This window comes from Natrix helvetica (assembly GCF_964273705.1).
Source record: "Natrix helvetica genome assembly, chromosome: 7".
Lineage (NCBI taxonomy): Eukaryota > Metazoa > Chordata > Lepidosauria > Squamata > Natricidae > Natrix > Natrix helvetica.
Genome location: NC_138558.1, coordinates 8192633 through 8215682, shown reverse-complemented (window position 1 = coordinate 8215682; position 23050 = coordinate 8192633). Strand labels below are relative to the sequence as shown.

Below are 23050 nucleotides of genomic sequence, written 5' to 3'. Positions count from 1 at the left end.
GGGAAGTGCAGTTAGTCCTCGACATACGACCACCATTGAGCCCAAGATTCCTGTTGTTAAATGTGACATTTGTGAAAGTGAGATTTGCCCCATTTTACGGCTTTTCTTGCCACCGCCGTTAACCGGACCACTGCGGTTTATAAGTTAGTAACCCAGTGGTTAAGCGAATCAAAGGTCATAAATATGAAGCAATCGCCAAGCGTCTGGATTTTGGACACACGGTCACGGGGATGCCGCAAAGGTTGTAACTATAAAAAATGGTCATGTCCCATATATAAAGCGGGGAAAAAAACAGGGTCTCTGGCGGATGGGCGTGCACTATAATATTTTTTTCCCCTTTTTCTTTTCTTTTTTTTCTTTTATCTTTTTGTATTTAGATGTATATGTCTATGTATTATTTGTATTTTTTAAAAAATGATTTTTTTTAAAGTCCCATTTTTCAGTGTCGTAACTTCAAACGTTCACTAAACGAACTGTTGTAAGTCGAGGACATATATCCTCACGGCAAACTCTTTTCCGATTTGCCGTGTTTTATCCTAGATTTCTAACTTGATCCTGTTAAAGCTTGACGAGAGATAATCGGCACATGAGGCCACAGATGCCTTATCGCTATTTATGGTGTGTTTTGTTTTGTTTTGTTTTGTTTTGTTTCAATAACAGCGTTGAGAGGCTGATCGGTGAACATGAGCAGGATCTGGAAGTACTGAGGGAGGCAGCGAAGGCTTCCCACAGCCACGCCAACAATATTCAAAGCCAGATGGAAATCATTCAGTACGTAACACTCTTCCGAAGGGCGTCCCGGCAAACGTTCCCAAGCGGCGTTTCATGAAACTCCGCCACTTTTAAGACCTGTGGACTTCAACTCCCAGAATTCCCCAGACAGCACATCTAAAGCAAATGCCCCAAAGGTGCTATTTCCAAAAGGCAACTGGACTTTCTTGTTTGTTGGTTTGTTTTTTCATTTGAAAACGTTTTGCTTCTCATCCAAGAAGCTCCTTCTGTTGGGGCCCACAGATTTGGACCGTGAGGAGGTCGGGGAGGAAGATGGGCCAGTCCTGGAGTCTGGGGAAGACTCTGATGAGGGCTCTGTGCCGTATGCCAGTTATCAGCTGCCTTCGGAGTCAGACATCAGTGAGGCAGAAGAACAGCTGGAGCCTGTTCCCAGTGTGCGCATGCACAGAGTTGCCAGACGAAGGGAACAGCTAAAGAACAGAGGTCGATAGGAGTAAGGCCACAGGTGGACAATGAATGGCCCCTCCCAGAGGAAATAAAAGAGGAGCAAAAGGGGAGTGGAGTTTGCAGGAGACCATAAGTTCCCTTAATTGGTTCGTGACTCTCCGAGGCTCCTTGCTAAGTTTTGCAGAGATCAACCTGTCAGCTCTCCAAGCCTGATAAGGTCTGTGACTGTAAATCCTCCCTTGAAAGTCTTTGCTGGATGGGAATGAGCAGAATTCACAGGAAATTAATAAAATGGGTCTTTGTTGGGACCAGGAGTTTGCTTCAGGCTCTTGGGAAGCCTCAGTCAGAACACCTTCACACATTTTTTTCAAAGGGAGAAAGCCAAGAAACTCCAGTTGCCTTTTTTTGGGAAAAACACCTTCGGGACAACTGTGACCTGGATGATTGACAATCTCCATAGACATCAGCTGAGAATGTAAGACACCCATCGGAACTCTAGGTTCAGGAATTCCAGCCAAAGAATTAAAGAGAAAGCCTTAAATAGAGCATGAGGACCTTCATTCTGGTTTTTTGTCTCATGCTCCTGGCCCTCGGAGGCAGAGAAGACCAATGCACAATGGCCTGTACGAATTGACAAACCTGTTTCCCCCCCCCCGCCCTTCCCAAACATTTATCTGGCTCTTCAAATTGCACATATAGTGTTTATTTGCCATGGCTGCAAAACTGCAGGAGCGTTGCAGTGGGCCAGAGGGGTAGCTCTCGCCTCACAATCAGGAGGCTGTGAGTTCAATCCTAGGTAGAGGCCAGATATTACTCTCTCTCTGGGCACACTGAGAACATATCTGCCAAACAAAAACTCCACATTGGCGACAGGAAGAGCATCTGGCCAATAAAACACTCTACTAGCTCCATTCAGTTGTCCAGACTCCACCCACAAGGAATTATGGGCACGGGTGGGATTAAATTTTTTTAGCAACCAGTTCTCTGCCTGGTTGCCGAGTGGGCATGGCCATGGTGGGCGTGGCCTACTCGGGCTTCTGCACTACAGCGGGAGGGACATTTTCACCCTCCCCAGGCTCCAGACGTGTTCTTTGAGCCTCCGAGAGGATGAAAACGGCCTCCCTGGGCTCAGGAGACCCTCAGGAGGCCGGAAATGGACCAGTTTCTGGACTTCCAGGAGGCCCGTTTTTCACTCTCCCAGAGCCTCCACACGGGCCCTGCACTTACCTGGCATGAGGAACGGGCCATGTGGAGACTCCTGGGAGGGGTGGAGCAGGGTGGGCGTGGCCAGCCAGTTCTTGGAACTACTGGTTCGGTGAACCAGATGTAAAATTAACATCCGGTTTGCCCGAACAGGTCCAAATCGGCTGAATCCTACCCCTGATTATGATGTCCAAACCAGTCCGAACCAGCTGAATCCTACCCCTGATTATGGTGTCCGAACCGGTCCAAACCAGCTGAATCCTACCCCTGATTATGGTGTCCTAACCGGTCCAAACCGGCTGAATCCTACCCCTGATTATGGTGTCCGAACCGGTTCAAACCGGCTGAATCCTACCCCTGATTATGGTGCCTGAACCGGCTGAATCCTACCCCTGATTATGGTGTCCAAACCGGTCCAAACCAGCTGAATCCCACCCCTGATTATGGTGTCTGAACCGGTCCAAACCGGCTGAATCCTACCCCTGATTATGGTATCCAAACCGGTCCGAACTGGCTGAATCCTACCCCTGATTATGGTGTCTGAACCGGCTGAATCCTACCCCTGATTATGGTGTGTGAACCGGTCCAAACCGGCTGAATCCTACCCCTGATTATGTTGTCCAAACCGGTCCGAACCGGCTGAATTCCATCCCTGATTATGGTGTCTGAACCGGCTGAATCCCACCCCTGATTATGGGGTTGTTAAAATAAGGTAATGATAACTGCAAAACTGCACTTTGGGCAGTGATTTGTCACGTCTCATTGTCTACTTAGATTTCAAGCATTATTCTCACCTTTATAACTACGCTGTCTGCTCCTGAATATTTTGGATTCTCATTTGGGTTTAATTCCCTCTCTTTATTCTCAGAGAACAAGCCAAAAATCAGAAATCTTTGTATACGCGCCAAATCAGCCAGCTGGAAGGCACAATTTCTCAACTGCGCTCTGAGCTACGGGAAGCCATGAGGATGTCCCAGGATAAGGTGAGCTTAAGAGTGTTGGCGACCTTTGAAATTTGGGGGGAAATTTACCTTGGCGATTGTAAACTCAGCTCATTTCCTGACTACAGGTAGTCCTCGACTTACAACAGTTCATTTAGTGACTGTTCAAAGTTACAACAGCCCTGAAAAAAAGTGACTTATGACTGTTTCCCACACTTAGGACCGTTGCGGCTTTTCCCGTGGCCACGTCCGACTCTGCCTTTATATATAATATTCTGCCTTTTCAATATTTCCCAGGACATTTCATTTTTCTAGGAGAGGGGTGGGTTTTAACTTCACTGCCTTCTATGATATTTTTTTCCTGGTGGTTTCTCATCCAGCTCTTAACTAGATCTGGCCAGGCTTAGTTTTTGCAACTCAACCAAGGCCAGCGAAGCGTTGCCACCTTCTTGAGCCGGGCTACAAAGTGAAGTTAAAAAAGGAAAACACTTGAGACTCTTAGGCACCTGCGTTCTGTGCCCCCCCCCCACCTTGAGGGCCATTTCTGAGTGTGTTTTTGTGTTAATGCTTTAGATAGAAGATCTGGAGAAGCAGCTGCACCTGGTTCACTCTGAGATGACTGAAGCTCAGATTGAAAGGGATCAATACAGCCAAGAGTCTGGAAACTTAGATGATGAGGTTCAGCAATTGTTGGTAGGAATCTGGCGCAGGTCACACAGCTTCAATTTTTTTTAAAAAGCCTTTTGTGAATCTCGGGGGTTCGTAATCTAGCTGAGTCGGTCAAATTCCATGACTTTATGAAGAACTCAGGCCATTAGATGACCAAACTCATCTTCGTGATAATGCCATGCATTCATACTTTCAACTTCAGCGGCCCTGACCCTTGAGCGCCTCTCAGCCTACTGACCAAGTGTCAGTGGGGTGTAGGCAGTGGTGGGATTCAAAAATGTTAGCAACCAGTTCTCTGCCTAGTTGCTGGGTGGACGCCACCATGGTGGGCGTGGCCTACTCAGCCTCCTGCACCACGGCAGGGGGGAGTTTTCACCCTCCCCAGATTCTGGAGGCTTTCTTCGAGCCTCCGGAAGGGCAAAAAATTCCTCTCCTGTACTCTGGAGGCCCTCTGGAAGCCGGAAACAAGACCGTTTCTGCACTTCCGAAACTTCCGGAAGGCCCGTTTTTTGCCCTCCCAGACCCTCCATGCGGATCCTGTACTTATTCGGCATGATTAACGGACCACATGGAGACTCCTAGGAGGAGCCAGGGCAGGGTGGACGGAGCCAGCCAGTCCTTCCAACAACCGGTTCGGTGAACTGGATGCAAAATTAGCATCCACTTCATCCAAACCGGTCTGAACCAGCTGAATCCCACCCCTGGATGTAGGTAAAGAGTTGCAAATTTATTCTCCCTCACTTCCTTTGTCACATTGCTTGTTGCCTAAGAGATTATGAATCTATAATTGCTACCTTCTGCCTTTCTTCCCTGGCATATGTGCATGGAGTACATGTTCTTCATTATACTTTTGTTTTTATTTATTTATCAAACTTGTATGCTGTCCATCTCACCCAAGGCACCTCTTAGTACGATGTAGCTAGTTAAGTACTTTACTTATCTCTATAGAGACTGTTGTTAAATAAATCTATTTTTTGTGAGTTGATCAATGCTTTATATTCATATATGACTTTGTGTGTGGGGATGGATGGGTGGGTGGGTGTACTATATTTTGTGTGTGTGTGTTTGTGTGCATGTGTATAGGTAGGTAGGTAGGTAGGTAGGTAGGTAGGTAGGTAGGTAGGTAGATGATAGATAGATAGACAAATAATTTTCTTGCACACAGGAAACATTTCTTCTACCACATTTAAAAGGCTTAAAATACACTGTCAGGTCCAATGAGAGAAATATTGAGAATATTTCAAGTTTATATTTTGGACTGTATTCAATCCAACAGATACTCATGTGATAGGAAAATAGATAGGTAGGTGGGTGGGTAGGTAGGTAGTTAGATAGAGATAGACATAGAGGTAGAGATAGAGATGATAGAGATAGAGACATAGATGGATGGAAGGAAGGAAGGAAGGAAGGAAGGAAGGAAGGAAGGAAGGAAGGAAGGAAGGAAGAAGGGAAGAAGAAAGTGAGGAAGGAGGGAGGGAGGGAGGGAGGGAGGAAGGAAGGAAGGAAGGAAGGAAGGAAGGAAGGAAGGAAGGAAGGAAGGAAGGAAGGAAGGAAGGAAGGAAGGTCAGCCAGCAGTCTGAAGCAGAAGCCTAGTTTGGGACCTGAAAAGAAAGATGGTAAAAGAGATGAGCAGCAAGAGAGAAAAGAACCCGTTATCTTTACATCTTTTGCATTTTTCCCGCTGAAAACATCTTTTCTTACTTTTTTCCCCTGCTAACCATTGTTTAGTTTCACTATGGAAAAAGGCATACTAATCTAAGCAATGCAGTTCAATCCAATCCAATTCCATATTGAGGTTATAGCTTCAGAACCATCAATTTGGAGATAAGAGGACCCTCGGGAGAAAAAAGACATTTTGGATCTAATCCCAAGAGATGTTTCTGGAACTACGCAGATAAACCAGGGGTCACCAACCTTTCGGACCTCAGGGACCACTAAATTCATAATTTTAAACCCCGTGGACCATTAATATGATCTGCCTAATGCCCGGCTGGGTGGGTGTGGCTAGGTGGTCATGTGACTGGGTGGGTGTGGCCAACTCGATGTCACTCACGTCAAGGGTTGCCTTGCCAGCCTCTACTCGCCCCTCCCCTCCCAGCCACTCCTCGCCTGCCCGCCCGGGCTCCTTGGGGCCCCAACAGGAAGCAGTTGCTGGAGCTAAGCAGCCACCATAAGAAAGAGTTGGCAAAACAGCTCAGTTCAAATTGGATCTGGCTGAGAAGAGGCTCAGCAGAAGCACCTCACTGAGGACTAGGAGCATAAGCTTTCCAAGCAGAGGGAATACCTGTGGGAGTGCAAGGCCAGGTGCCGGCGCCGGCGCCTGGAGGCTCACTGGGCTGAGATGGTCAGCCAGTTCCAGGCCATGAGGCCCTCCTGCTCTTCACCACCAGTAGCGCTTCCCTCCAGCCCTTGCCCAAAACCTTACACCAGGAGGCTGAAGCAGACCCTAATTTCTGCCCCCCTCCGACTTGCAGGAAAAGACCCCGAAGGGGAGACTCTCTGCAGCAACAGAAACATTCATTGCACGTATCCGGCGCAGGGGCCATAGTTTGAGGACCCCTGATTTAGTGCAATATTAAAAAATGCAAATAATTTTTCTGCAGACCACCAAAATTTTCTCATGGACCACCAGTGGTCCACAGACCCCCAGTTAGTGACCGTTGAGCTAAACAATTTCCACCTCCCAGACTAGGCAGGCAATCAGATATTTTGCTTAGTACCAGTAGATTGTAAATCATACTGATTTTTCCTTTGAGCTTTATTTCATTGGCTGAGCTTAACTTGAGCGTGAAAATGTTTAGTTTGCTTAGGATTGGCTGTTCCTGCATTGCAGATAGTCTGTCAGCATTGCAAATAGCATCCAAAATTAAATCAGAATCCAAAGCAAAGTATTGCTCAAAGTTCCAATTGATGAAGAGAGCCATGTTGGCACATCTGGGAAAACCCGAATCTGAAAGCTTCCCGGTTTTCCCCACCTAGTTGAAAGTTCATGATCTTACCTCCACACCCACAACTCCATCACATGGTCCAATCTCCCATGCTGGGAGTTTCACCCATCCAGTTCCGGTCAGGTGCAGAGGTGCAGAGACAAAGGATGACCTTGGCTTTCTAGAAAAGAATTTTGTTATGGCTACATATCATCTAACTCCGTACAATCCCATTTCCCCACAATAGAAAATGCATAGCAGAATAATAGAAAGTGTGGCAGGCCAAAGATCCAAAAGGAACGATGGCTGCAGGCCTGACATAGTCCTCGACTTACGACAGTTCAGTCAGTGACCGTTCGCAGTTGCGACGGTGCTGGGAAAAAAGTGACTGAGGACCGTTTTTCATGGTTACCACCGTTGCAACTTCCCCGTGGTCACGTGATCAAAATCCAGACGTTTGGCAACGGATTCACATTTATGACGGTTGCAATGTCCCGGGGTCATGAGATTAACTTTTCGGGGGCAGCGGTCTGCCAAGCAAAGTCAATGGGGAAGCCGGATTCACTTAACAACCGTGTGGCTAATTTAACAACGGCAGATGTCTATGGAGATTCTCAGTCCTCCAGGTTGTCCCCAAAGGTGCTTTTTTTCAAAGAGGCCACTGGATTTTCTGGTGTTTTCTTTGAAGATGTTTCGCTTCTCATCCAAGAAGCTTCTTCAGCTCTGACTGGAATTCCCCACCATCCCGTCGGAGCTGAAGAAGCTTCTTGGATGAGAAGCGAAACGTCTTCAAAGAAAACACCAGAAAATCCAGTGGCCTCTTTGAAAAAAAGGAACTTTGGCACTTCAGGACGGCAGATTCACTTAACGACTGTGTGACTAATTTAACGACGGTGGATTCGCTTAACGCAGTGATGGCGAACCTTTTCAGCACCGAGTGCCCAAACCAGACTGCGCATGCATGCACATGCGCCAGAGCGCTGGAAACCCAAAGACCAGCTGGCTGGCACGCACATGCCTGTTTTTTGACTGGTTTGGGGGCCGTTTTTTGGGCTGTTTTCAGGCCATTTTGGGGGCGTTTTCAGGCTGTTTTTTGTTCTTCCGCCAGAGCACCAAAAAACAGCCTAAAAATGGCCAAAAACAGCCAGAAAACAGCCCAAAACACCGTTTTTGGGGCGTCTTTGGCTGTTTTCATGCCGTTTCCAGCAGCCCACAGAGAGGGGGCTCTGCATGCCACCTCTGGCACCCGTCCCATAGGTTCGCCATCACGGGCTTAACTACTGTGGCAAGGAACGTCGTACAATGGAACAAAACTCACTAAGCAAACATCTCGTTTAGCAACAGCAATGTCGGGCTCAATCGGGGTCGTAAGCCGAGGACTACCTGCCCATCTTTCAGGCTTTATTGAAAGGGTTTTATGTCCCGTCCCCCCTCCGTGTTCAGAAACGGTGAAGCCTTGCTTAATGGGTTGCCTTGCCTTGTAGGCTGAGCTCCACAAGAGAGACGTAGAACTGAATCTGGAAAAGGAGCAGAACAAGAGGCTCTGGGATCGAGACACGGGCAGCAGCATCACCATTGACAACCTGCGGAGGGAGCTGGACAACAAGAACATGGAGCTGCAGCGCTTAGACTCCATCGTCCGGTCCTTGCAGATGGAGTGCGAAGGACAAGTTCAGCGTCAGGTCAGGAAAGGGGGAAGCTCCCATCAGACCTGGACGAATCCCAGATCTGGAGCATTTTCCAAACTTCTAGAATTTGGCCAAACGTGATTAGGCACACAAGGAATTTTGTCTCCGGTGCAGAAGTTCTCCGTATATCCATGCAAAGCAACCGGATATTAATAATCGTCATAGGACACCAATAAGAGGAGGGAGTAGACAAGATGGGAAGGATACTAGTAATACAGGTAGTCCTCGACTTACAGCCACAATTTATGTTCTAAGCGAGACATTAAGTGAGTTTTGCCCCAGAGGAGGTAGTATGGCCTGTTAGCAGCCAGTGGCCAGCAGAGTCGGAAAGTAAGGAGGTTGGGGAGGAACATGGGCCAGTCCTGGAGGCTGGGGAAGGTTTGGAGGAGGGCTCTGCATCGGAGGCAGAGATAGGAGCAAGGCCGCCTGGCAGTTCTCAACTGCCTTCGGAGCTTGACAGCAGTGAGGCAGAGGAACAGCTGGAGCCTGTTCCCAGTGTGCGCATGCGCAGGGCTGCCAGAAGAAAAGAACAGCTAAGAAATCAGGGTCGACTCGGGAGTAAAGTCACCGGTGGAAAGTGATTGGCGCCTCCCATAGGAAATAAAAGAGGAGCGAAAGGGGAGAGGGCTTTTGCAGGAAACAATTCATTCGGTCAGTCGTTAGATTCGTTTCAGGAGTGTGAAGATCTGTCCGTGAATCTCAGTCTTTCCTTGCACAGCACCTCCTTTGGAAAATATTTACATGGCAGCATTCCAAGCTAGATAAGGTCTGTAGTCATAAATATACCTTTGAAAGACTGTTTGCCAGGCCTTTGCTGAAGGGGAATGAGAGGAATTCACATTCGTTGAATAAAAGAGGTTTTGCTAGGACCAGGAATCTGCTTCATGCTTTTTGGGGAAGCCTAGGTCAGAACAGGTAGTAGTGAAGATGAGAAGGATACGAATAGAGGTAGTCCTTGACTGACGACCACAACTTATGTGGTTAAGTGAGACATTTGTTAAGTGAGTTTTGCCCCATAGTACCACTTGTCTTGCCTTAGTTGTTAAGTGAATCTGGTTTCCCCATGAACATGGCTTGCCCGAAGTTCGAGAAAGGGGATCGTGTGACCTTGGGACACAGGGATGGTCATAAATGCGAACCAGTTGCCAAGCATCTGAATTTTGATCACGTGGCCATGGGGAAACGCTGCCAAGGTCGTAACTGTGAAAACCAGTCCCTCGTGCCCAAATGGTTGAGGGCTGCTGCCTTCTGTTGTTGTTGTTGTTGTTGTTGTTGTTGTTGTTGTTGTTGTTGTTATTATTATTATTATTATTATTATTATTATTATTATTAAATATTGCTGCTGTTCAAACCAGGATTCCTTTGTCTTGGAATGAAAGTCCTTGTGAAGACGGAGGAAAGAAATAGGAAATTTTGGAAGGGGTCCTACTTGCAGCAAGACAAGACTAAGCAAAAGCAGAGGATTGTCCCATTATAAAGGGACGCTGAGCTTGTCGATCAGAAAGGTCGGCAGTTCGAATCCCTAGCGCCGCGTAACGGAGTGAGCTCCCGTTACTTGTCCCAGCTTCTGCCAACCTACCAGTTCGACAGCACGTAAAAAATGCAAGTAGAAAAAATAGGGACCACCTTTGGTGGGAAGGGAACAGCGTTCCATGCTCCTTCGGCGTTTAGTCATGCCGGTCACATGACCATGGAGACGTCTTTTGACAGCGCTGGCTCTTCGGCTTTGAAACGGAGATGAGCACCGCCCCCTAGAGTCGGGAACGACTAGCACATATGTGAGAGGGGAACCTTTACCTTAAAGGGCCACTTCCACTGGGTGGAACACATCATGCAGTTGTATTCTCAACGACCTGCAGTGGGCAGCATCTCTCTACATTTACAGCAAAAATACTTCTCATGCACTTATCATTGAGCCCAAAACTAATGTTGCTAGCTGAAACATTTGTTTAGTGAGTTTTTCCCCGTTTTATGATCTTCCTCCCCATGGTTGTTAAGCAAATCACTGCAGTGTTAAGTGAATAGCATTGTTGTTAAGTGAATCTGGCTTCCCCTTTGACTTTGCTTGCGGGAAGGTCGCAAAAGAGGATCGTGTGACACCTCCCCCGGGACACTGTAACCGTCATAAATATAAACCAGTTGCCACACGCCTTTGATCACGTGTCCACAGGGATGCTGCCACAGTCATAAGGGTGAAATAACGGCCATAAGTCCCTTTTTTTCCGTACCATCGTAACTTTGAACGGTCACTAAATGAATGGTTATAAGTCGAGGACTACCTGTGCTGGCATGATAGGAGAATCAGGAAGAGTCCTCCAGACACGTTTATTAAAAGACATCAGTGAGTTTTTGTGAGTTGGAAAAGATGCTACCAGTCCCCTGATTATTAGCCTGATAAGGTCTGTGGTTGTCAATTCACCCTTGAAAGACTGTTTGCCGGGACTTTGCTGGATGTGAATGAGAGGAATTCACATTCGCTTAATAAAAAGGGGTTTTGTCGGGACAAGGAGTCTGCTTTGTGATTTTTTGAAACCTAGGTCAGAATAATAGGGCAGAAACCAGGAATTGTGGCATGCCAGCAGAGCTGGCAGCAGATTCGGACAGTGAGGAGGTTGAGGAGGAAGATGGGCCAGTCCTGGAGTCTGGGGATGGTTCGGACGAGGGCTCTGTGTCGGAGGCAGAGAGGGGGCCAGAGCCGTATGCCAGTTATCAGCTGCCTTCAGAGTCAGACATCAGTGAGGCAGATAAACAGCTGGGGCCTGTTCCCAGTGTGCACATGCACAGAGCTGCCAGACGAAGGGAACAGCTCAAGAACAGGGGTCGACTTGGAAGTAAGGTCACATGTAGACGATGAATGGCCCTCCCAGAGGAAATAAAAAGAGAAACGAAAGGGGAGTGGAGTTTGCAGGAGACCATTAGTTCGCGTAATTGGTTCGTGACTCTCCGAGACTCCTTGCCAAGTTTTGCAGAGATCGGCCTGGCAGCTCTCCAAGCCAGATAAGGTCTGTGACCGTAAATCCTCCCTTGAAAGACTTTGCTGGATGTGAATGAGCAGAATTCACAGTCAATTAATAAAAGAGGTTTTTATTCAGGACAAGAAATGTGCTTCATGCTCTTGGGAAGCCTAAGTCATTACACCAGGTTCATCTTAAGCTGTTCTCCTTCCTAGTTCCATTTGGGAATAATCTCCTTCGATATGTTGAAAGCCATGGGAAAAACAGTATATCTTTCCTTTTCCAGATGTCCGCAATTAAAGAGAGGAACGACAGCCTAGAGAGGGAATCTTGTATCTTGGCCCAGCTGAATTCAACCAAGGAAAAGCTCCATAAAGCTGCCCAAGAGCTGGGCGAACGGAAATTGAGCCTGGATTCTGCAGAGAGGGTCATCGCTGAACTCAAATGTTCTCATCTGGAGAAGGAAAGAGTCATCGAGCGCACCAACGGCGAGATCGAGAAGCTGCGGGGACGGGTGGACAGCAAGCGGCAGGAGTTCCAGCAGCTGAAGAATGAGAGCGAGCTGTTGCGGAGCGTGCAGTCTGACTGCGAGTCCCTGAAGGTGCAGCTGGTGGAGAAGGAGAAGGTGATCGAGATCCTCCAGAAGCAAATCGAGGGCATGACTGAGGTCGTAAGCCAACATGGCCGGACCGCTGGCGCCATAGAGACAGAGAAGTCTCAGCTCATAAAAGAAGTCAACGAGAAGAAGGTCGAACTCCAAGAACTGAAGGTGCCTAACTTTTTCCTCTATTGCCTCTTCTTAAAAGATGCATTTTTGTTTTGGGTCCCAGGTAGTCCTTGACTTATGGCCATAATCAAGCCTGGCATTTCTTGTTGCTAAGCGAGGCAGTTTTTAAATCACCGTCGCCTCATTTTACAACCTTTCTTGACACCACAGTGGTTAAGGGAATCGGGCATCCCCGTTGACTTGGCTTGTCAGAAAATCGCAAAAGGGGATCACACAACCCCGGGGACACAGCAACGGTCATAAGTATGAACCAATTGCCAAGGATCTGGATTTTGATCACATAATCCCGGGGATGCCACAAAGGTCCTACCTGGGAAAACTGGTTGCCCGTCACTTTTTTCAGGGCTGTTGTAACTTTGAACAGTCACTAAATGAACTGTTGTAAGTCGAGGACTATCTGTAAGCCTTTCACTATTCTCATTCTTGAAAACAGCCACCTGGCAATTACCGTGTTTCCCTGACCCCCGAAATAAGCGCTTATTTTCAGGGAGATCTTATTCTTTTTGAGGTGCAGGACACCCCTTAACCTTGGCCCGCGGATCAGCTGATCCAGAGAGGGCCAGATGTTCCGCCTCTGTTTCTGGCACACTTTTGCCAGCCCTAGCGTCGCTGGGCCTGCCGCTCTTTTTGTGGCTACCACTAAGAGAAAGGGCGCAGGAGGTAGGGTTTGCGGGAGTGGCCTCCGCGAGGCCATTCCGCGTGGTTGGCAGGTGCATGTGGGGTGCGTAGGGCATGTTCCCCCTTTCCCTGCTCCAGGAAATGGTGGGACCAGCTGCGTATACATTTAAATATTTTGGGGGAGGTCTTATTTTGGGGGGAGGTCTTATTTTTTGGGGGGGCTCATTTTGGGGAGGTCTTATTTTTGGGGAGGTCTTATTTTTGGGGGAGGTCTTATTTTTGGGGGAGGTCTTTTTTTGGGGGGGAAACAGGGTATTCAGAACAAATACTGATATGTGAGAAAAGGAAGGGCAGAATCTGGAGGTAGAGTGAAATGAGCGATCAGACTAGAATCCCTACATAATTGCAAGCAAACTAAGTCCAAACACCCCCCCCCCCTTGAAAGCTGATTCCCGTGCATAGGCTTTTTTTTTTGTAGCACTCAATCAGCTTAACAGGACCTGGGTTTCTTTCGTGGGTTTTTTTCCCCCCCCAACCTAGGTTTCACAAGACAAAAAGGAGAGCCATATTCGTGAGTTGGAGGCCAGCCTGAGCGACATGGAATTAGAAAAGGTGAAACTGATGAACGTGTGCTCGGAAAGGCTGCGGGTATTGAAAGAGATGAAACTGGAGCGAGAAGAACTTGTGAATGAAATCAAAGCCAACCGCATTGAGCTCAGTGCTCTCGCAGGTATTCGCCCGTTCCGCCTCTGTTTCTTTGAGTTCTTTATTCTCAGATCCCCGCGCAGCGGTGGGATTCAATTTTTTTTTTTACTACCGGTTCTGTGAGCATGGCTTGGTGGGCGTGGCTTGGTGGGCGTGGCAGGGGAAGGATACTGCAAAATCCCCATTTCCTCCCAATCAGCTGGGACTCGGGAGGCAGAGAATAGATTGGGGGTGGGGGGGCTAATCAGAGGTGGTATTTACTGGTTCTCCGAACTACTCAAAGTTTCCACTACCGGTTCTCGAGAACTGGTCAGAACCTGCTGAATACCCACCTCTGTTCCTGAGACCAATGTTTCCAAACCTCAGCAAGCTTTAAGATGTACAGATTTCAGCCTCCCAAATTCTTGAGCCAGCTGTGGGAATTCTGGGAGTCAAAGTCCACCCCCGGGTTGAGAAACATCTCCCTAGGGGTGCTTACAGGGGTAAAATCAACTTACTTTCGCTACCGGTTTGCAAATGGGAGCTCGCACGGGCAGGACCTACCGTACATGCGCAGATTATCAAAAACGGGACATGATGACGTCCGGGAGGTTGGGTGGAGCCTCCCGACACCACTGCTACTAGTTCGCCCGAACCGGATTGAACCGGCTGAATTGCACCACTGGTGTGCTTGGGATTGTGGGGTTTATATTTCCCAAACGTCAATGTGAACCCAGGAGAAAAAATTGTGGAATTGTGCTTTCGTGGAGGCATCCAATTGGCAGTGATTAGAAGGCGGTATTGCAGGCTAACTCGGCCCACCGTCTGGAGTTCGATCCTGAGCTTGACTAAGCCTTCCATCCTTCTGAGATTGATAAAATGAGGACCCGGATTGTTGGGGGCAATATGCTGACATTGCAAACCGCTCAGAGAGCACTGTAAAAGCTATAAATGGAGTGGTATGGAGCCGCATGTGGCTCTTTCATCCCTCTGCTGCGGCTCCCTGTCACCGGTTGGCTCCACCATTGATGGGACTTTCGGTTAGGACAGGTAGAGGAAAAGGGGGCGCTGCACTAGGAGGAGACTCTATGCTGGGGGGAAACCAGACTTCGGGTCAGCAGAGGAAAAAGGATGCCACGCGAGGAGGAGACTCTATGGTGGTGGTGGGGGAAACCAGACTTCGGGGCAGCAGAGGAAAAAGGATGCCACGCTAGGAGGAGACTCTATGGTGGGGGAACCAGACTTCGGGTCAGCAGAGGAAAAAGGATGCCAAGCTAGGAGGAGACTCTATGGTGGTGGTGGGGGAAACCAGACTTCGGGGCAGCAGAGGAAAAAGGATGCCACGCTAGGAGGAGACTCTATGGTGGGGGAACCAGACTTCGGGTCAGCAGAGGAAAAAGGATGCCACGCTAGGAGGAGACTCTATGGTGGTGGTGGGGGAAACCAGACTTCGGGGCAGCAGAGGAAAAAGGATGCCACGCTAGGAGGAGACTCTATGGTGGTGGTGGGGGGAAACCAGACTTCTGGTAAGCAGAGGAAAAAGAATGCCATGCTAGGAGGAGACTCTATGATGGGGGGGGAACCAGACTTCCGGTCAGCAGAGGAAAACGGATGCCATGCTAGGAGGAGACTCTATGGTGGGGGAACCAGACTTCCGGTCAGCAGAGGAAAAAGGATGCCACGCTAGGAGGAGAATCTATGGTGGGGGGGGAAACCAGACTTCGGGTAAGCAGAGGAAAAAGGATGCCACGCTAGGAGGAGACTCTATGGTGGGGGAACCAGACTTCCGGTCAGCAGAGGAAAAAGGATGCCACGCTAGGAGGAGACTCTATGGTGGGGGGGGAACCAGACTTCAGGTAAGCAGAGGAAAAAGGATGCCAGGCTAGGAGGAGACTCTATGGTGGGGGAACCAGACTTCCAGTCAGCTCCAGAATTGAAGGGGGGGGGCTTCTGGTTAGGACCTTTATGGCATTTTGAGTGTTTAAGGTTGCCGACACCTGGTCTAAGTGTTATTGCTAATGTTATCAAATTGTCCTGTTACCAGGGTGTGGAATTCTGATTTTATCAAACATCAAATTGTTGAGATCTCTCCCTCCCTCTCCCTCCCTCCCTCCCCCTCTCCCCCCCCTCTCTCCTCTCATTTGCAGCTCTTTATCGGTTCAAATTCCCTTTTCCTGTCCATTCTTTCCTTGCTTTGATTGACATCTTCTAAATAATTGACTTGGGATTTCCATCTGCAAATCCTTCTCTCATAACCCTGCTCTACCCTTCCTGCACTTCCTGGAGATCACCAGTTAGGGAGGGGCCCACCATCAGTTCACTCAAGAGGCATACCGTCTCCCTTCAGCCGTCTGACCTGTGCTAAAGGCTTTCCTTTTTCAGAATAAGCCCCATTAAGAAGTTAAATCCTTATTATACTGTATATAACAAGGACAGAGATGAAGAAAGAAAGTTGAAAGGTAAAAAGTAAAAGCAAAGTCACAGTTAAACCAGGGACTGGCTCTTTCAAATACACATATCCCCACACCCAACCCCAAATTTATCCAGTCCCAGTGCACGAAATAAAAATAAAATACTCCCACTACATTAGCTTCACTGTTTCAAACTTTTGCTTCCCCAATTCACTAGATCAGATGTGTCAAACTCAGTTTCTTTGAGGGTTGTGTTTGACCTGGGGGGGGGGGTAGTAAAAATGGAGCTGGCGGGGAGGGGGACGTCGCTGGCAGAGGTACATTGTAACAACATAGGTGTGTGATGCCTAACCCATGGCACGTATGCCACAGTTGGCACATGTAGCCCTTTCTGCGGGCACATGAACCGTCGCCCAGTTCAACTGCACCACTCATGGCGGCCAGCTGGTTTTTGGGGGTCTCTGCCGCACATGCGGGAGATGTGCGCACATGCGCAGGGGCGGGGGGAGCGCAGTGCCCCCCTGTAGCCCCTTTTTGGTCCCAGGAGGCCCTTCCAACCAACATCCCAGCGAGTCTCTCTGCTCCTGAACTGAATTCGTGCTGGGTTTTATTTACCACGGATAGAGCATAACCCAAGCAACGGCGTGATTTGATTCGGTTTGTTTCTCTTTCGCTGCAGAGGAAGCAGAAATAATCAAGAATAATTACCAAGAGAAGAACGAAGACATGGAAACCATTGTGAGCAAATTGAAAATGCAGCTGAAATCTTCTCAGATGGAACTGGAGCAAACCAGGGCCACTCTGAAGACCATGGAGGGCTCTGATGGACATGGTAATGGTGCGAGCTTCGTTGTATAGAATTCTTTTTTTCTTTGTCCGTGGAGGAGATTCTCAGGTCAGGTCCATGGAGATTCTCCATCGTCCAGGCCAGGGTTGTCCCAAAGGTGCTCCTTTAAGAGGCAACTGGACTTGGTTTTTTTTTCCTTTGAAGACGTTTTGCTTCTCATCCAAGAAGTTTCTTCGGCTCTGACTGAATGATGGGGAATTTTCTGACCTAGGCTTCCCCAGCAGCACCAAGCCGAGTCCTCGTCCCGATAAACCCATTTTATTTAACTTACAGTGAATTCCACTCCCGCAAAGTCTTCCCTCTCCCACAGTCTTTCAAGATAGTTCACAATTACCAACTTTTATCAGGCTTGGAAAGTGGCCAGGCCGATATCGTTCAGATGCCGCAATACTTGGCAAGAATGCAGGAATGAACTAATGGTCTCCTGCAAACTCCACTCCCCTTCACTCCTCTTTTGTTTCCTCTGGGAGGGGCCATTCATTGTCCACCTGTGGCCTTACTCCCAAGTTGACGGCCGTTCTTTAGCTGTTCCCTTTGTCTGGCAGCTCTGCGCATGCGCACACTGGGAACAGGCTCCAGCTGTTCTTCTGCCTCACTGATGTCTGACTCCGAAGGCAGCTGAAAACTGGCATATGGCTCTGGCCTCCTCTCTGCCTCCGATACAGAGCCCTCGTCCGATCCTTCCCCAGACTCCAGGACTGGCCCAGGTTCCTCCCCAACCTCCTCACTGTCCGAATCTGCTGCCAGCTCCTCTGGCCCCTGGCGGGCCACAATAGGGAATGGAAAGATTTATATATTTAGATACAAAGATGGTTTTCTCCCTTGGGCCATCAACCCTAACCCTAACCCTAATTCCCACAGCACTGATTATTGTCTAAGGACATTTACCCATGTGTAGTAGGCCTGTACAGTTAATCTTCGACTTATAACAGTTCATTTAGTGACGGTTCAAAGTTAGAACAGCACTGACATAGGACCGTGTTTACACAGTTATGACCTTGGCAGCCTCCCCACGATCATGTGATCGAAATTCAGACACTTGGCACTGGTTCGCATTTGTGACCGTCGCTGTGTCCCAAGGTTACGTGATCCCTTTTCTCGAACCTTCTGGCAAGCAAAGCCATTAGGGTAGCCAGAATGAACAATTGGGTTAAAAATTATCAACTGCAGCAATTCACTTAACAACTGAGGCAAGAAAGGAGGTTACCGTATTTTTCGGAGTATCAGACGCACCAAAGTATAAGAGGCGCCTAGCTTTGGGGGAGGAAAGCAAGGGAAAAATATCTGCCTCTGCCTCCCAGCATTTTGCCTCCTTGCAACAAACAGCAAACAGTACAGAAAATATACACTGTTTGTGGTGTTACATTTCAGACTATACTTGTACAGATGCTGTTAAAATTGATGTGCTTTCTGGAAGTATAGTTATTCTCTGCTATTTAAAAGAAAATACAATAGCACAGGGCCTCTTCAGATCAAGCATTTCTTTTAAAAAGCTTCCTCATTTTGTTAAGCTGTCTAGAACAACAATAATGCAGTCTTTAAAAAAATAAGTCTAATAATTTGAACATTCTAAAGGCATTTATAGTTATTGACTTACCTCTTTGCAGCAAACAGCCTGTTTCAGTTTAGCCTGATTAGAAGAAGAAAAAATCTGCCTCTGCCTCCCAGCAATTTGCCTCCTGGAGCAAACAGCAAGTTTCACTTTCAATTTTTCCCAATCATCAGCTGTTTCAGGCTGCAGGGGTTGTGATAGCCTATTGCAGCCTCCGCAAGCCCCATTTTCCCCATTTGCTGCAAAGAGGTAAATTGCTGGGAGGCAGAGGCCAAAGGGTGGGGGGCGGTGGGTGGGTGGGGCTACATTCAGTGTATAAGACACACCCAAATTTTCACCCTCTTTTAGGGGGGGAAAGGTGCGTCTTATACTCTGAAAAATACAGTAAATGGGGCAAAACTTACCTAACCAATGTCTCACTTAAGACATTAAGTGACCGACCCAGACTGTGTCCTGCACCTTTATCCTGGGACGCGTACATTCGCCTTCCTTCGTGAAACATGATCGCGCCAAGAACAGTCAAAGTTCCACTAACGCCTTGGACGTCTTCTCTTTGACAGCCATGAAAGTCGCGATGGGGATGCAGAAGCAAATTACAGCCAAACGAGGCCAGATCGATGCCTTGCAGAGCAAGATTAAATTCCTGGAGGAAGCCATGACGAATGCAACTAAGGTCCAAATTGCTGAATTATTGAACTGCGATAAACGTAGCCCAGTCCAATCTTCAAGCCAAACGTTGAAAGATGGCTACGGGTGCAAATTTGTGTACAATATGATTGAAAGGATGAAACATATCGAGCGCTTAGTTAATTGCCAGGAGTATTTAACACAGCCTCTATGCCAGGGATGGCTAACCTTTTTGCCATTGTGTGCCAAAAGTGCGAGGGGGGGTCATGCGTGCGTGTTCCCACGCCCATAATTCTATGCGCCCTCCCACACACACATGCACACGCAACCCCCCCAATGCATGTGCGTGAATCCCCGCCCTCCCCCCGCTTTTGGCATGTGATGGCACAGTGGACCTGTTTTTTGCCCTCCCCAGGCTTTCTAGGAGCTTGGGGAGGGCGAAAACAGCCTCTCCTGCCCCCAGAGGCTGGAAACAGCCTATTTTTCGACTTTCCAGTTTGCGTGTTGGGCCGTTTTTCTACCTCCTGAAGCCTCCAGAGGATAAAAAACAGCCCAACGCGCAAACCGGAAGTTCGGGAACGGACTTCTGGGTTGCCCGTTGGGCCGTTTTTCTCCCTCCGGAGGCTTCAGGCGGCTTCCCTGAAGCCTCCAGAGGGAGAAAAATGGCCGAAAATCAAGGCTGAAATCAGCTGACCAGCGCACGCATGCCATCACGGCCCTATGCAGTGAATATAGCTTTTCCCTAAAGACCTCAATGAGTGGTTCTGAATCTCTTCTTCACCACGGCCCCCCTTTGAATACCTATTGTGTCCACGGACTACGGCCATGGACCCCCGAGACTTAACCGAAGATTTGAAGCGTAACATTTTTACAAGCCTTTGAATCGGGTGGGATTGAAAAACGTTTGCAACCAGTTCTCTGCCTGGTTGCTGGAGACTGTGAGTTCTAGTCCCATTTTAGGCATGAAAGTCTCTTGGGGGACTTTGGGCCAATCACCACAGTGAGTTTTAGTTCTGCTTTAGGCAGGAAAACTGGCTGGGTGACTTTGGTCCAATCACCAGGAGGACAGTGAGTTCTAGTCCTGCTTTAGGCATGAATGCCAGCTAGGTGACTTTCAGCCAAAAACTAGAAGACTGTGAGTTCTAGTCCCACCTTAGGGATGAAAGCCAGCTGAGTGACTTTGGGCTGATCACCAGGAGGACAGTGAGTTCTAGTCCCACTTTAGGCATGAAAACCAGCTGGGTGACTTTGGGCCAATCACCAGGAGGACAGTGAGTTCTAGTCCCAGTTTAGGCATGAGAGCCAGCCGGATGACTGGGCAAATCACGAGGAGACTGTGAGTTCTAGTCCCACCTTAGGCATGAAAGCCAGCTGGGTGACTTTGGGCCAATCACCAGGAGGACAGTGAGTTCTAGTCCCAGTTTAGGCATGAAAGCCAGGGAGGTAAATTTGGACTAGTTACTCTCTCTCAGTCTAACCCACCTCACAGGGTTGTTGTTGTGGGGGAAGAAGAGGAGGAGGAGCATAAGATATGTTTGCTGCCTTGAGCTATTTATAAACATAATAAAGGCAGGAGAAAGCCAAATAAATATTTTGGGATTAATGGAGCAATTTGTAATTGTCCGTTTGTGATTCAAAACCCCAGTTTGGAGCTGCTCCCATTGAGGTGCTTCTGTAAAACTACAATCTGGCTATTTTTACTGGGGGTAATGGCATTATTCCAGAATGGGAAAAAGGATAATTGGAGCAAACTCTTTAAGAAGCACCCTCTTCATATATTTCATCTCTGAAAATAGCTTTCAATCACAAAACGCAAGGCGGTTTCTCCGGATCCCCACAGAGCAAAAGTCAAGTGCCCATTTCATCACCACTTAATTTAAGTCAGGGGTGTCCAAACTTGGGAACTTTAAGACTTGTGGACTTCAACTCCCAGAATTCCCCAGCCAGCCATGGCTGGCTGGGGAATTCTGGGAGTTGAAGTCCACAAGTCTTAAAGTACCCAAGTTTGGACACCCCTGATCTAAGTCCTTCAAGATTGGGGATATTTACGAGGTTAAAAAAAATCAAAATTGGCACCGCACACATCAAAAAGAAAGGGATCTTTGTTCGCACTTCTGTTGCCACCCTCTTGTCAATTTTTTTGTGGACATTTTTTGTGATACTTTATCGTTTTGTTGGAACAAATGTTCCTCTGGGTTCAACTCCAAGTGGGGAAAAAGACACTGGAAACACGGAGGCTGCTTGGAAAGATGGTTTAATGGTGGACAGGATCACGTGGCTTGAAGATGTCAGGTGAAGGAGAAAAAAAAGAGAAGAGATGCTGAGAGTTCCTGAGTTTTATGCCCTCTCTGGGCTTTTGAATTGGACCTTGTATTCTGATTGGTTGTCTGACTCCCATGGGGCCATGCAGGGGCAACTCTGTAGGTTGTCCTGAGTCCCAGGCTTGGTTGAACCTTGCTGGGTGATGATGTAATGAAAAGGCTTTGGGGATTCCTATTATGGCTCCGCCTGAAGGAGGTAGATCTTTGTTATGTAGAACAGACTGGCTCAGGCCTTAATGGCCCATTGACAAAGGCCGGGGGGGGGGGGGGGGGGGGTTGGTGATGCTGAGTTTCTACCTCCCTTTTAGGGGAAATATTCTGCCCTTTTCATATTTCCTAAAATCTCATTTTCCTAAGAGAGGGGAGGGTGCTAACTTCCTACAGTTTGAAATCAAAAGCAGTGTGGTAGATGCTGTCCCTTGTTAAAAAATTTGAAACCTGGCTTTGTGTCTCCCCACCCCCACCCCCCCACCCCCTTATTTTGCCTCTACAGGAAAAACATTACTTGAAAGAAGATAGGAACCGATTAAGCCAAGAGCTGAGCTCCATGGCTGCTTTAAACAACAAATTGGCTGGAGAGTTGGAAATCCTAAAGTCCCAGGACAAGCGTTTGAAAGACAAACTGGTGACAATGGAAACCGCTCTAGATAAAGTAAGTTTCCTTAACCCATCGACGTACAGTCTTCGGCTTACAACCATTCATTTAGTGACTGTTTGAAATTACCACGGCCCCCGAGAGAAGTTATTTTTTAATAAAAACAGAGGGATAGAATCAAGATCAGGTGAAGGGTTAATACCACTTGGTAAGGCCACACTTGGAATACTGAATTCAGTTTTGGTCGCCACAATGTAGAAAAGATGTGGAGACTCTAGAAAGAGTGCAGAGAAGAGCAACAAAGAGGATTAGGGGACTGGAGGCTAAAACATATTGCATGAACTGGGTATGTCTAGTTAATGAAAAGAAGGACTAGGGCAGAGGAGGGTTCCTACCAGTTTGGACCAGTTCGGCTGAACCAATAGTGGTATGCCGGCCTGGCTCGCAGAAACAATAGTGACGGCTGACTAGCCACACCCTGGAACCGGTCTGCCTGCTCGGACACTCTCTCTGCCTCGCCTTCGCCACATGCATCCACTACCTCCTCCTGCCTCTGCCAAAGGCTGCCTGCCCTTCAGGTTTTGGTCTGCTTATTGCTTCGGGGAGAGGTGGGTGGGGAAGGAGGCCAAAAACTGGATGGAAACGGCCGGTTCTTGCCCCCAAAATGAATCATTTTTGCCTGATTTTGGTCTGCTTATTGCTTCGGGGGGGGGGGCAAAAACCGGGTGAAAACTCCTGGTTCTAACTGTCATGTGCAAGCTAGGGAAGACCATCCGAAGCTACGTGTAATGTTCTAATGTACAGAAGGCATAGTTAAATGTTTGTATTTTTATTTTTACAGTTTCTAATGCACACTGAAGGTGGCATTTAATTCCGTTGTACAATGTGCAATGACAATAAAGTGAACGATAAATTAAAGGGAAAAGGCCGCTGAACCATCTTCATGTGTGCACCCTATTCTAATATTAAAATATACCGCTATTAATGTTGCGGAATTGGTACAAGGTGCTTAAATAAATGGGATGGAATTTGCCGTCTGTTTGAGAG

General features: G+C 48.0%; 1 protein-coding gene and 1 long non-coding RNA gene across 8 annotated transcripts in view; one reads left to right on the top strand and one right to left on the bottom strand.

Annotated features, from left to right (window-relative positions):
- Positions 1 to 23050, top strand: part of CCDC158 (coiled-coil domain containing 158) — a 63073-nt gene that overhangs the window by 18561 nt on the left and 21462 nt on the right. For 5 of the 7 annotated variants that reach the window (XM_081960349.1, XM_081960350.1, XM_081960353.1 and 2 more), the window contains exons 8-16: positions 661 to 771; positions 3251 to 3365; positions 3897 to 4016; positions 8404 to 8601; positions 11848 to 12330; positions 13507 to 13696; positions 16741 to 16899; positions 19021 to 19133; positions 21902 to 22060. In XM_081960349.1, coding sequence (XP_081816475.1) covers positions 661 to 771; positions 3251 to 3365; positions 3897 to 4016; positions 8404 to 8601; positions 11848 to 12330; positions 13507 to 13696; positions 16741 to 16899; positions 19021 to 19133; positions 21902 to 22060 — 1648 coding nt within the window. The remainder of the gene's footprint in view (positions 1 to 660; positions 772 to 3250; positions 3366 to 3896; positions 4017 to 8403; positions 8602 to 11847; positions 12331 to 13506; positions 13697 to 16740; positions 16900 to 19020; positions 19134 to 21901; positions 22061 to 23050) is intronic. The other 2 variants (XM_081960351.1, XM_081960354.1) reach the window with 2 other exon arrangements.
- Positions 5324 to 23050, bottom strand: part of LOC309395858 — a 29589-nt gene continuing 11862 nt past the window's right edge. Inside the window, exons 2-3 of the long non-coding RNA XR_014175994.1 lie at positions 6992 to 7100; positions 5324 to 5593 (exon numbers count right to left, since the gene is read on the bottom strand). This is a non-coding gene — a long non-coding RNA (uncharacterized lncRNA). The remainder of the gene's footprint in view (positions 5594 to 6991; positions 7101 to 23050) is intronic.